Source organism: Anastrepha obliqua, chromosome 1, assembly GCF_027943255.1.
Source record: "Anastrepha obliqua isolate idAnaObli1 chromosome 1, idAnaObli1_1.0, whole genome shotgun sequence".
Classification (NCBI taxonomy): Eukaryota; Metazoa; Arthropoda; class Insecta; order Diptera; family Tephritidae; genus Anastrepha; species Anastrepha obliqua.
Window position 1 is genome coordinate 169855468 of NC_072892.1, and position 14311 is coordinate 169869778.

Genomic DNA, 14311 nt, shown 5'->3' on the forward strand with positions numbered 1-14311 from the left:
AGTCTGATTCTAGGAAACGCCGGACAGCTACAGAGAAAATGTTCTGCAGTGTCCTCACTCCTAAAACAGGATTGACATATTGGGTTGCTAATAATTTCCATGGTAGTTATATGCTGACCACAGGCGTTGTGCCTTGTGATTACACTCACCAGTACTCTTAGGCCTTTCCTACTAAGTTTTAAGAGAAAGGTCGCTAATTTCCTGTTTGGTTCTCTCACCAAGCACTTGGCTTCTCTGCAGAAGCTCAACTTAGACCAATGTCGTATATGGGTAGACCCTATGAAGTCGTCAATCCATAGTTGAATCGATGCCGCCTAGAACCCTAAAAAGGGTTCAGGGTCTAGAGGTACGATTCATTAGCCAGTTTATCACTCAACTCGTTCCCTGTAATAGCACAATGTACAGAGACGCAAATAAGATAAAATTTGTTTTGAGTTTTGCAACACTGTTGAATTTTATCCTACAACATACTCAGTATTCTCCCTAAGGATAAGTTGAGAATGACCTTTCGCATTCTCACAGGTCATGGAACATTACGCAGTCATCTGCAAATGTTTGGGATATGGTCCACAGACTCTTGTCGTTTCTGTGACCAATCGTCGGAGACACCAATACACTTTCTCCTTGTATGTAGCGCTGTATCACGAGGAAAGTTGCGCCAACCCAGCTCTAACTCAAGTTTAATAAGTGAATTGGATGAGGTACTATGATGAGTAGAGGACACAAAAATTGATGAGGTTGATGTTAAAGCCTCAAATCGAACCTATGTATCTATAGGATCTAGTGAAAAAACCCGTGAAAACAAAAAAAAAAAACGTATTAAAAACCCAAAAGATTTTGAGCCGCTTCAAACTTACGCTCGGTTGAAGTGGTGCTTCACCAAGAATCTAATTAGTGTTTCCGCACCATTTTGTTGGCATATCCTCACTATAAACTAGTTACACGATTATTTTTTCACGACTATATCCAGTCTGTGCGAGAAACCTGATAAGGTTGTTTGTGTCTATACCAGCCAGCTCTTCGAGATTTTCAAAAAGCAGTTTGCCAAAGGTTAACATACTCACTTTCTATAGGGCAGGACATTCACAGAGGAAATGGAAGACACTTTACTTTTTATCCGGCTGATTGCAACTGTGACAGTGTGTGTCGTGAGGCATGCCCATTTTGTCTGCCTGCTCTCTTATGGACCAGAAGCCAGTTATCACTGCTAGGATTCTGCAAGAATACCTTCGCTTCATATTTGTCAATGTTGACGTTTGTTTGTGGTTGTACGATGGGCGTTCTGCTCACTTTGCGGGTTGTCTAATCCCTCCATCTACCATCCGCGACTCGTAGACATTTTAAGGAAATTGCATTCTGGATTGCATCCAGTGGTGTGAATACCGATTCTGCAAGAATGTTTTTTATGACAGATCTCCCTCTTGCCAGTTCGCCCTCTTTTTGACGTGATAACGTCTTATAATTCGATTAAGCCGGCTGCACGTACGAAAAAATGTGTCATTACCTTGCTCATTTGTCGTTACCTTGCTCATTTGTCGTTACCTTGGTCATTGCCGTTACCTTGAATGAACTGCAAGCGAAAGCGCGGAAAGAACATAGCAAACGACCGGCAGCGTGCGACATCTTGCTCTCTCCTACTTAAGTGAGCGTATATATGTATGTATATGCGCATATGTACATATATAAATTCACGTATTTGTATTTGCATATGCCTTTTTATTGATTACTATTAATTTGATTTACTTGAAGAATTTAAAATAAAACCAAGTTTGTCAATAATACCTGTTGTTTTAATGTTATTATTATTAATTTTTTTATTATATATGAAGGAAAAAATGTATGGTAATATTTATCATATACCTTATAAGATATGTTGTATACTAATATATGTATATAAACATGCATATACATATACAATTTCGCGCAATTTTCAAAAAGAACAAATCTATATGTAAAGATGCATACAAGTCATATGGACATATGTATCAAATATACGAATCTATTCCGTACGCAAGCAAATGTAAGCTAATGTGCTTGAACTGCAAGCGAGAGCGCGGAACGAACGACAAAGAGCACAATCGGCCTCCGCGTTCGGCAACGTACGACATCTGGCTCTGTCCTACTTGAGTGTATATGTATGTATGTATATGCGCATATGTAGGTATATAAATTCACATACTTGTATTTGCATATGCCTTCTTCCTGTGTGCATGGTAATGAACCATTTCTCTGTTGAGAATAGGACGATGATAGAAAAAGTAGGAAATGAAAGGGAGTGTTTCGAGTGTAAAGTGTCTTGAAAAAGGCAAATGGATGATGTTGCCTCTTAGTGTTGTTGACTTATTAACGTCTGATGCACAATCGAAATTGAAGATATCTTTCATGAATTTGATAAATGTTTCGTCATTTTTCACGTTTGTGTAAATGTAACTTGACCTATTCCATTGCAATTCCATTTACCTCCTCCTCTATATCCATACAAAATATCTATCAAACAAATAAAATTAAAATTTTGTTTTGAAAATTGCAACCATTCCATCAATATTTTCTTATGACGTTGTCACGTTAAACTATCGTCAGTAAACCGACTTTACAGACAACCTCTTTTCGTTTCCTTCAATGCTCCGATGCACGGGAACACAGATAAAGATTACTTAATGGTTTATTCTCAAGGTGGTACGGCTATTTCTGCTTTGTTCCTCCAACTTAAAGGTTGTTGTAGCCGAATCCAGGGCTTGGATTGCAGCTTGGCTATCCGAAAGAATAGCGATATTGCCCTTAAAAGAGAAATCTGCGAGTAGTAGCCTACAAGCTTCCCCAATTGCCAATAGGTCCGCCTGGAAGACACTGCAAGTATTGGGAAGACTCACAAATTTTTCAACTGAAAATATACCAGCTCCAACACCTCAATCCATTGTTGAACCATCTGCGTACACTGTCGGAGCTTTGTAGTAAAAGTCCCTTACACCATTCCTCCCGAGACGGAAAGAGAGTGGGAAAATTGCTATTAAATGTTACCGTCGGGATGTTGTAATCATTCCTAACCGAGTTGAGCTGAGTTTGGCGTCATGATAGACTGGCATAAACTTGCGCTTATTTTCATAAAATTTTATGAGCCAAGTTACTACGTACCGGCAAATTTTCTAAAGATTCTGGTTAAAAACTACAAAATAAATTTAAAAAATTCATGGAATTCTTCTATAATAATTTTTGTATTAAGTTTGAAGGCTTGATTTTTATATGTTTGGTTAAGGGGAGAAAAAAGTAGAAAAAATATATAACAAAAAATTCTAACCCGAATAACTTTGTAATATTATAAAAAAAATCATGTCCTCAATTGCGCTCGCCACTGTACTCGAAGTATGTATATGTGTATAGATTTGTGTGTAGATGTGTTTGAAGCAGTTAAATGCTGCCGGCTGCATGGCCACAAAATGGCAACAACGAAAACGAAATTATTAGCAGTATCGAGCAGCAGCGTGTTAGCAACAACAACAACAAGTGCAACAAATGTTACAAGAGCTACAAAGCTTATGAACAGCAATAATATGTAGTAGAAAGTCAACGGCAGTGCTGTTACAACGGCAATGTGTGGCACCAAAGCGTGTGGGCAAGGCTTGGTGGGAACATTTTCGCAAAGATGGGTTGTTGTAACTACCAAACAAAGCACTAAATTTATAAATGTGCGCATATGTATGTATGTATGTATGAATAAATGTGTGTATGTGTGTAAATGTGCGTAAATGCGATTGTATATCCTTATGTACGTGTGTGTGTGCGACTTACCTCCTTACCTGGACTAAACTTGAGTTCAGTTAGCAGCGTGCAGTTGTTGCAAATGCTTTCAAAAATTAAATAATTTACATTTTGGTCGAGTTGCATTGATTGTTTTTGCTTGCAGTGCTTGCTTTGTTATTGTAATACGGGTAGCAACTCTGTAGACGGCACTGCCACTTTGCTGTTAGCATTTGCGCTCAACTTTGAAATTACGACTTCTCGCTGATGTTGCAGATCTTGCTGTTTCTCGTTGTTGTTCTTGTTGTTATCATACTATTAGTACCGCTTTTACTGCATCAGGTACATATACATACATATATTTAATGCCAATGTGGCTCTAAGCAAATAATGTTGCGTTTTCCAAGTACTACAGCACTTTAAGTTCGGTAGCAGTAGCCTATTTTCAGGCGTTCACATTTTATCTTGCGTGCGATATTAAATCTCATTTATTTACTGTAGGGAAAACCGCTAGTTAATGGTTAATGGTTAATGGTAGTAAAGGGTTAAGGTATGGGCCTTTAGCACTGCGACCATATTGATCTATTGTGCACCCTATGCTGTCTATTGACTGCTAAGTATGCTTATAAATTGTACCAGCTCCTTCTGAGGGAGTGATTGTAGGTCCTCATCTATAAGCATGAACTTGTTTAAAAACTTTTTCCTTCTATGCGTCAACCCCGGACATTCGATGATGAGCTGTTCTATAGACTTCATCTTCGCGGCAAAATCTGCAGGTGCTGGTGTTAGTTATGCCTAATTTATGTAGGTGTTTGTTGCAGGTGAAGTGACCCATGAGGGCGCCTGTGAGAGTGCGAATGCTCTTTTTTTTTAACGTGAGGGCCATGTTAGCTCTTTAAGCATTGAAACTTAAGAACTTTTTGGAGTGTCTAAGACCCTCTACGTTGTTCCAATGCTGATTTAATAGAGTTTTGTATTTTACTTTTTGTTTCAGGTTGTTTTTGTTAAATCCAAACATGGGATTAGGTCCGATGAAATTTACATCTGCCCTTTTTTTTTGGCTTGAAAGTCTGCCTTTTCGTTGCCGTCATATCCCTCATGTCCTGGTACCCAAAGTAATGAGACATTGTTTTTGGATGCCAGGTTATTGAGTGCCTTGTGGCATTCTAATAGAGTTTTGACGTGATAACGTCTTATAATTCGATTTAACAGGCTGCACGCACGAAAAAATGTGTCGTTACCTTGCTCATTAGTGTTACCTTGCTCATTAGTGTTACTTTGCTCATTGCCGTTACCTTGCTCATTGCCGTTACCTTGCTCATTAGTGTTACCTTGCTCATTTGTCGTTACCTTACTCATTGCCGTTACCTTGAATGAACTGCAAGCGAAAGCGCGGAGCGAACGACAAAGCAAACAAAGCAAACGAATGTTATGTTATGTTATGTTATGTTATGTTATGTTATGTTATGTTATGTTATGTTATGTTATGTTATGTTATGTTATGTTATGTTATGTTATGTTATGTTATGTTATGTTATGTTATGTTATGTTATGTTATGTTATGTTATGTTATGTTATGTTATGTTATGTTATGTTATGTTATGTTATGTTATGTTATGTTATGTTATGTTATGTTATGTTATGTTATGTTATGTTATGTTATGTTATGTTATGTTATGTTATGTTATGTTATGTTATGTTATGTTATGTTATGTTATGTTATGTTATGTTATGTTATGTTATGTTATGTTATGTTATGTTATGTTATGTTATGTTATGTTATGTTATGTTATGTTATGTTATGTTATGTTATGTTATGTTATGTTATGTTATGTTATGTTATGTTATGTTATGTTATGTTATGTTATGTTATGTTATGTTATGTTATGTTATGTTATGTTATGTTATGTTATGTTATGTTATGTTATGTTATGTTATGTTATGTTATGTTATGTTATGTTATGTTATGTTATGTTATGTTATGTTATGTTATGTTATGTTATGTTATGTTATGTTATGTTATGTTATGTTATGTTATGTTATGTTATGTTATGTTATGTTATGTTATGTTATGTTATGTTATGTTATGTTATGTTATGTTATGTTATGTTATGTTATGTTATGTTATGTTATGTTATGTTATGTTAAAGTATATTATGTTATGTTAATGTTAATGTTAACTCATTCAACAAAATTCAAACAAATAAAATTAAAATTTTCTTTTGAAAAATGCAACCATTCAATCAGTATTTTCTTATGACGTTCTTTGAGTTGTAGGTATAGCTTCCTAAAGCTTTTAGAACTGATTGGCTGTCCGAGAGTATTTTAATCTTTACTCTCTTGTGGTTTCTACGTTGCATGATGTTTGCTGCTTCCATTATTGCGTATAATTCCGCTTGGAAGATGGTGGTGTCCCTGGTGAGAGTGAATGATTTGTGGATTCTGGGTCCCACTACTCCTGCTCCTACACCATAAGGTGTGTTTGATCCATCAGTGTACGATTTTTGTGAATCATTATTCATCCATTTTGGGTTTGTTTTCCACTCGTTCCTCTCAGGAAAGGTAACTGTGTATCCTTTTGTGAAACAGAGGGTTGGGTGAATGTGGTCTGAAACTTGAGCCATGCTTATGGTGTTTTTGACTTTATTTAGGATACTTAGGTGACCGGTGAGGTTGCCAAATTTGAAATTTTCTTTCATGTGTAGCATGAGTGCTTGCGTAGCTGCTTCCTCTTGGATTGCTACATGAAGTGGTGGGAGATTAAGGAGTGCTTCCATGCTAGCTGTTGGGGTAGTTCTCATATCCCCTGTGATGCATAGGCAACCAAGCCTTTGTACTTTTACCAGTTTGGTTGCCGCTGTTTTTTGATTGGTCTAACCATTTGGGTGTATGGTATATCCAGAGGACCATACTAGGGCTGAGGCCCCAGGATCTCCCTAGTAATTGTTTGGTTGTCCACAAAGATTTCGTGGCTTTATTTGTTATATTATTTATATGTGATTCCCAAGTGCGTTTTTTATCTAAGGTTAAACCTAGATACTTGACCTCTTCCTTTAGTTCCATCACAGTTTCATTTATTTTCAATATAGGAAATTTCAACTTTCTTTTTCTTGTGAAGGGGATAATTGTGGTTTTGTTAGGGTTTATCGACAGCCCCTCCTTTTTACACCATCCCCATGTTGCGTTCAAGGCATTTTGCATTAGGTCTGTTAATGTCTTTTCATGATTGCCATTTATTGTAACAGATATGTCATCTGCATAACCAATGGTTATAAATCCCTTATTGTTTAGGTGCTGCACCAAGTCATCAACTAGTAGGGACCATAGCAGTGGAGAAAGAACTCCTCCTTGCGGACATCCCTTTACTGTTGTGACATTAATTTCAGCTTGGCCTAACGAGGCTTTATTAATCCTCTGATTAAGCATTTGGCTTATCCAATGTGTTAATATAGGGTTTGCACCTCTTTTCTCGGGTGCGGTTTCCATGGATGTGTAATTTGTGTTGTCGAAGGCTCCCTCTATGTCCATAAAGGAACAGAGGGCTATAACTTTTTGATTTAGAACCTTTTCTATATTGACAACGAGTGTGTGCACTGCTGTGGCTGTGGATTTCCCTTTTTTGGTAAGCAAATTGCAGCTTATGGAGGGGTTTTTTGAAGATTGCTTCTTCTCTTAGATGGCATTCAAGTAGTTTTTCCATTGTCTTTAACATAAACGACGATAGACTGATTGGTCTGTAACATTTTGGAGAATCCGAGGATTTGTTACCTCCTTAGGAATAAATATTACCTTCACTTTCCTCCATATCTTTGGAATGTATTCCAATATTAGACTAGCTCTGAAGATTTTCACCATGACTCGGATCAGTTCCACAGTGCCTTTGGATAGAAGTGCTGGGAATATTCCATCCGAGCCTGGTGATTTAAAGTGCTTAAAGGAGTTAATTGCCCACTCTACCCTTTCAAAATTTCTGATTTTGTTGACAAATGAGACCGTCGATCTCCGTTGATGGTGAGTAACCATGTTTAGACTATTGTCGATTGATGAGTCATGACTTTTACAGTCTAGTTAACAACGAGAGGTATTCAAATGAATTCCGAAATATGATTAGTTTTAATTATTTCTATTTTCTGTTAAACGGGCTTTTATTCTGATGCGATGAGTGCAAAAGCGGTGCTTGTTTTGTAAAATTGTGTCTGCAGCGGCTCAGTAAAAAGTGATAAAAAGCGTGCAAAAATTTGTAAATTTCAGTTTAATTTTTTTTTCCTAAATATTGTTTGGGAAAAAATAAATCTATTATCTTGAGCTCTTGGATGAGGCTACGACTACCAAAATCCCGGTCAACTTCGATTATTTCTGTGATTTTACCGACATTTTCCTTAAGGGGTGAAACCGGTTTAGGAGGCCTAAATTTTGATGTTTTTCGAGAATTTTTTGAACAAAGAAGAAATAATCAGAAATTGCTTAAGTTTAGAGGATATTTTATTTATATTTTTAGGCACACTTTTAAAATTTTTTTAAGCTATTTCCGCGGGACATAGTGGCGTTAGAGCGTGCTGTCCATGGATGATCGCTATCCGAGTGCCTTGCTGGTGGAAATTCCTGAAGTTGCAATTTTTCCCTGAAATTAGCACCAATTTTTTTTATTAACAACATATTTCCTAAGAATATGAACCTAATTGTGGTAAAAAATATTGAAAATTGCATGCTTTTGAGGCGCTTGAACACAAAGTAGTTTTTTATGCCATATTTTTGCATCTATTTTGCTTAAAAAACCATATTTTAAATAATGATATAATCCCAGAACTAGGTTCATATAGATTAGAATTGAATAAAGAAAAAACCCCGAAAACTTTTAGAACGATTGGTCGATAACTTTTTAAACTAGAATTCCCACCAGTTGAGAAAAAGTAGTTTCGAGAAGTTTCGAGTAGTTTCGACGGGCAGTCACTTCAGTGCTCATAGAATCGGGAATAGTGCGAATTTCGCTTTAAAATTTTTACCACGTATTCTTGAATAGTTATACTAACGATTTATGCAATAAAAAAATCGATTTTTTGGGGTTTATGGTTATGACGTGGAAACCAAAGCTCCGTCATCGCAATGGCAGCTGCTGCACGAACCAAGACCGAAAAAAACGCGCCAAGTTCGGTCGAATGTAAAAGTTTTGCTCACCGGTTTCTTCGATTGCAGGAGCGTTGTGCATTCTGGGTAAAACGCTCAATAAGGAATATTACCTGCAAGTTATGCGCAATTTGCGCGAAGCAATCCGCCAGAAACACCCGGATTTGTGGAAGAACAAAAATTGGCTCCTGCATCACGATAACGCCCCTGCTCACACATCGTTGCTTGTGCGCGAGTTTTTGGCCAAAAACAACACACTAATGATGCCACAGCCACCGTATCCCCAGATCTGGCCCTCTGTGACTTTTTCTTGTTCCCGAAATTGAAGAGGCCCATAAAAAGACGACGCTATGCAACGATTGACGAGACAAAGACGGCATCGAAGGAAGAGCTGAACAAGATAAATAAAATTGATTTTTTGAAGTGCTTTAAAGATTGGAAAAAACTTTGGCACAAGTGCATAATATCTCATAGGGATTATATCACGGGGATTAAAGGGTACAAAATAGATATTAATGAATAAATAAATAATTTTTGAAAAAACACAAAATTCGCGATACTTTTTGAACACACCTCGTACACCAAATTTTTTTCGAAAGTCTTAAAATTCCTGAGGAATCTACGTCATTCAATTTTCACACTTGTAACTGTGCTTATCGGTCATTGGGTTTAACATTTTACCCCCATTGCAGAAGCTGTAGAGATCTTTCGGGGAAGGGGACTATTGAGCACTTTATTTGTAAATGTCTGGGTTTGGCAGCTAGACGATTAAGGTCACTGGATGCTCCTTTCTAAGTTCCTCCAACCTAAACCCCATCAAGCGTCTCCGTTACATAAACAGCTCTGGTTAGCTCTGCCCGTTGGAGGTCTCAAAGTGGTATCAAAACGCCGTTAAAGCGCTACTTAGGGAGTGCCAGTCGAGTGCTTCGTTCATTTCACTTACCCACCTACCTGTTAAATTGAATTGCTGAATTTTTTTCTAATTTGCGGAAAGTTTGAAACTAGGGCTTATGTGGTTTCTGTAAGAAAATGAATTATATTTTCAAAAGAAAATTTATAAAATTAAATGGCAGCAAATATAGGGTGATCAATTAAGAGGAGTTTTTTTCATTTGCGTTTTTTTTACAGATCGCGCGCGAGTTGTGGCAAACTGTCATCGTGGATTTGTTGAACAGCGTTTGGCATTTCATCATGGAAAGACTCACACCGCAACAACGTCTACAAATTGTTCAACTGTATTATGAAAATCAGCGTTCTGTGACAAGCCACTTGCCATACAGCTCGTGAAACAATGACTTTATTGAGAAGTCATTTCGGAGAGCAGCTGATTTCACGTTTAGGACCTGTGAGTTGGCCACCAAGATCTTGTGATATCACACCTTTGGACTTTTTTCTTTGGGGATTCGTGAAGTCCAAGGTCTATGCTGATAAACCAGCTACGATTGAAGCTCTGGAAGCCAACATTACGCGTGTTATTCACAACATACCAGTCGAAATGCTCGAACGAGTGATTGAAAATTGGACCTTCAGAATGGACCACCTTAAGCGTAGTTGCGGCCAACATTTGAATGAAGTCATATTCAAAAAGTATATGTCAAAGAATGTCCTTTCAAATGATAAATAAAGGTTTTGAACATAATTTACATTTTTGTTTTTTTTTAACTATTGAAAAAAGCACCTCATGATTGATCACCCTATAGATAGCCGAGACTGGCCAACAAGTCCCTGTTCTGTAGTTACTTAACGCTGGTCATGTGAAAAAAAAAATTATTTTCTTTTTTGTTCAAATACCATTGCGAAGGGATTTTTATATAAAAAATCTCTAAATACATAAAAAAAATTTTATTGACTCTTTTTTCCTTACAGAAACCATATGCTTGCCAACTTCCCGGCTGTACGAAGCGCTACACCGACCCTTCTAGCCTGCGAAAGCATGTCAAAAATCACGCGCTGCGCAATGCCAATGGCCATTTGGGACGCAGAAAGTCGGCGAGTGCGGCTAGCGGCAATAAAAAAGTCAACAATAGTAATGGCAAAGTGATGACAGCTAAAATGCGACGACATTCGGAGTCATCACTGGCGCATGCGGCAGAGCAAACAACTGGCACAACGGCATTAGCAGCGCAAGCAGCAACAGCAACAGCAACAACAGCTGTGGTATTAATGCAAGCGACACTAATTGGCGGCAAATTAATGAATAATACGCAAAATCAGCAGCAACAACAACAACAACAACAACAGCAACTGCAGCAACCTCTACAACCGCAACAGAACACGCGACAACAACGCAGCAACAGTTGCAGTGAAATGTCAACACGCTACAACAATAACAAAACCAATTGCGCCAACAACAGCAACAGCAACAGCAATAAGTGCAGCTATTATGACAATCACGATGAGTTAATGACAACACCAACAAAGCCAACAACATCGAAAGCTATTGTAAGGCCTGTAAAATTACAGGGGCCAGCACAAACAACAGCGTCAACAACAACTGTAACAGCTTGCAAAGCAACAACAACAACAGCAACAACATCAAAATCAACAGCAATTCCGTATACGATTATGCAACATGCCAATAATGCGTTGAGTATCAGCAACATGGCCACAATATTTGTTGCCACTACTAATGCCAATGCCAATAATATGAACAGCAATAACAGCAACAAGAACGACTGTGGCAACAATATTAGCACGAGTGGCTGCAAAAACAATTCGATGAACTTTAATGAGTTGTCAAATTGCATTGTGACCATCGAACACAATCAAAACGAGAATTCAATTGATTGTAGCGGCAACGACGGCAACGACGACAACAACGACGACGACAACAACAACAGCAAGAGCAACTGTGGCAGTAATAAAGCCATTAACAGGCCCACGGGCACACGGAAAACATACGCCACACGAGAGGAGCAGGAAATGGATGCGTTAAGTGAGTGCAGCGACGGCAATAGCAACAGCAACAACAGCAACTGCAGCTGTGGCAGCAACAATGAGCACATCAATCAATTAAATGAACTTGCACAATTTTTGCTATTAAAACCGAAAGCCACGAACTGCGCCAATACCAGCGTCGGCAGCAAACAGTCAATAACGAGTAGTGCAACAGCAGCAGCAACAACAACAACAACATCACCTACGGACACAGTTATGTGGCACACACCGGCTAATTGCAACAAATATATGGCGCATACAAATGTCGCTAATTTGACGGCTATTAGCAACATTAGCCCGGACGCGGAACTGACCGACACTGCCTATAAAGAGACAGCAGCAGCGCACAGTAATAATAGCAGCAACGCCCATCAACAAACTCATCATTCCGCCTCACCAACATCAACTGCAACAGCAGCACAAACACACTCACAAGCACACATACACACAACACAGGAGTTCGTCTCGTTCGAGTACGTGAAACGTATGCTGGCCGAATCATTCGATTACGAGGCCGAAATCGATAGTCCCAGCGGCGTGGAGACCACTGCCAATACAGCCGAGCAGCGCACAATAAATGCCACTAATAATGTTGCTGAAGCTGCTGCAGACGCGCAACATGCCATTAGCCTAAATAAACAATGCAGCGTAACAACGCAAACGGCTGCCGGACAAAATGGTGGCTTGGCTAATATGGCTGGTGGGGGCGACGAAAAGCCCAGCGACAGCAACAACAGAAACATTACCAGCAGCAGCAGCAGCAGCAACAATGCTGGGCCAGATTATGCAAATAATTTCGAGATGGATTATATGCAGAGTTTCATGTAGTGCAGCAACGCGTGCAGAGTTGCAGCAGCCAGCCATACTTAGTTTGTGGCACAATCAAATGCATAGCGAAAGATTACATTAGCAGCAGCAGTAGGAGCAGCAACAGCTTCACTTGATTTCAAACTAATTTTAATTAAATCTCTGCTAAAAGCAGCGTTCTCTATATTTGAGGGTGTGCGTGCGTGCGTGTGGGTGTATGCGCTGTTTAAGGAGCTTTAAGTTTAGCATAGCAAATCATAGTGAAAGTAAGAGTTAGTTAAGTAGATAGTTACAAGTTTTGCAGTAAGTACAAGTACTGTTATTTTTAGATCAATAAGTAATTTAAGGCATTTCTATATAGATACATACATACATACATACATACATACGTATACATATATATATACTTAATAAGCATTACGGCCTCCACCAAAGACCAAATTTAAGTGACCAAAAATTGGCAAATATAAACAAAAAAAAAACAAAATTACTAAAATCAAACAAAAATTACCCAGAATACAGAAACTGACGAAAAAACAACTAAAAAAGACCAAAACTGACCAAAAATTACTTATAAAGACAAGAAAGGACAGAAATTGCCAAAAAAAAACCAAAAAAAAAATAAAAAAATTTCCAGAAGGTACCAAAATTTACCAAAAATAATTAAAAATTACCAAAATTTACCAAAAACAGCCAAATAAAAAAAAAACTGACGAAAAAATAACCAAAAATGAGCAAAACTGACCAAAAATTACTTATAAAGACCAAAAGGGCATAAACTGCCTAAACAAACAAAAAAAAAAAAAAATTACCAGAAGGGACCAAAACTGACCAAAAACAACAAAAATTGGCAAAAAGCACCAAAACTGAACCAAACTTACCAAAAACACCAAAAATAACTAAAAATGACCAAAAACAACAAAAAAAAAAACAAAAACTAACCAAAAAATAACCAAAAACAAAAAATCAGAAATGACCAAAAACGACAAAGGACAAGGAAAACTGAACAACACTTCCGAAAAAAATAAAAAAATTACCAAACCTTACCGAAAAATAATCAAAATATAACCAAAAAATGACTAAAAACCCAAAACTGACAAAAAATTACAACGAAAAAAAAAAAATGCCCAAAAGAACCAAAAACTAACCAAACACAAAAAAAAATTACCAAAGACGACCAAAACTGAATAAAACTGACCAAAAAATAACCAAAAAAATTTGCAAAAAGGATCAAAACGGAATTAAAACTGACCAAAAAATAAAAAAAAAAAACCTAAAAGTCCAGAAAGGACAAAGGACAAGTAGAACTGAACAAAACTGACTAAAAAACTAAAAAATTACCAGAACTTACCGAAAAATAATCAAAATATAACCAAAAAAATACTAAAAACCCATAACTGACCAAAAAATAAACAAACAAAAATTGCCAAAAAGTACTAAAAAGGACTAAAAAATAACCAAAAACAAAAAAAATTACCAAAGAGAACCAAAACTGAATAAAACTGACCAAAAAATAATAAAAAAAGAAATCAGAAATGTCCAGAAAGGACAAAGGACAAGTAAAACTGAACAAAACTGACTAAAAAACTAAAAAATTACCAAAACTTACCGAAAAATAATCAAAATATAACCAAAAAAATACTAAAAACCCATAACTGACCAAAAAATAAACAAACAAAAATTGCCAAAAAGTACTAAAAAGGACTAA

At 37.3% G+C, this 14311-nt stretch overlaps 1 protein-coding gene across 1 annotated transcript in view; it reads left to right on the forward strand.

The window, feature by feature from the left end:
* LOC129235337 (uncharacterized) overlaps positions 1 to 12624 on the forward strand; it is a 33127-nt gene extending 20503 nt beyond the window's left edge. Inside the window, exon 3 of the mRNA XM_054869117.1 lies at positions 10726 to 12624. Within this exon, the coding sequence (XP_054725092.1) occupies positions 10726 to 12624 (1899 nt within the window). The remainder of the gene's footprint in view (positions 1 to 10725) is intronic.
* Positions 12625 to 14311: the final 1687 nt, after the last annotated feature.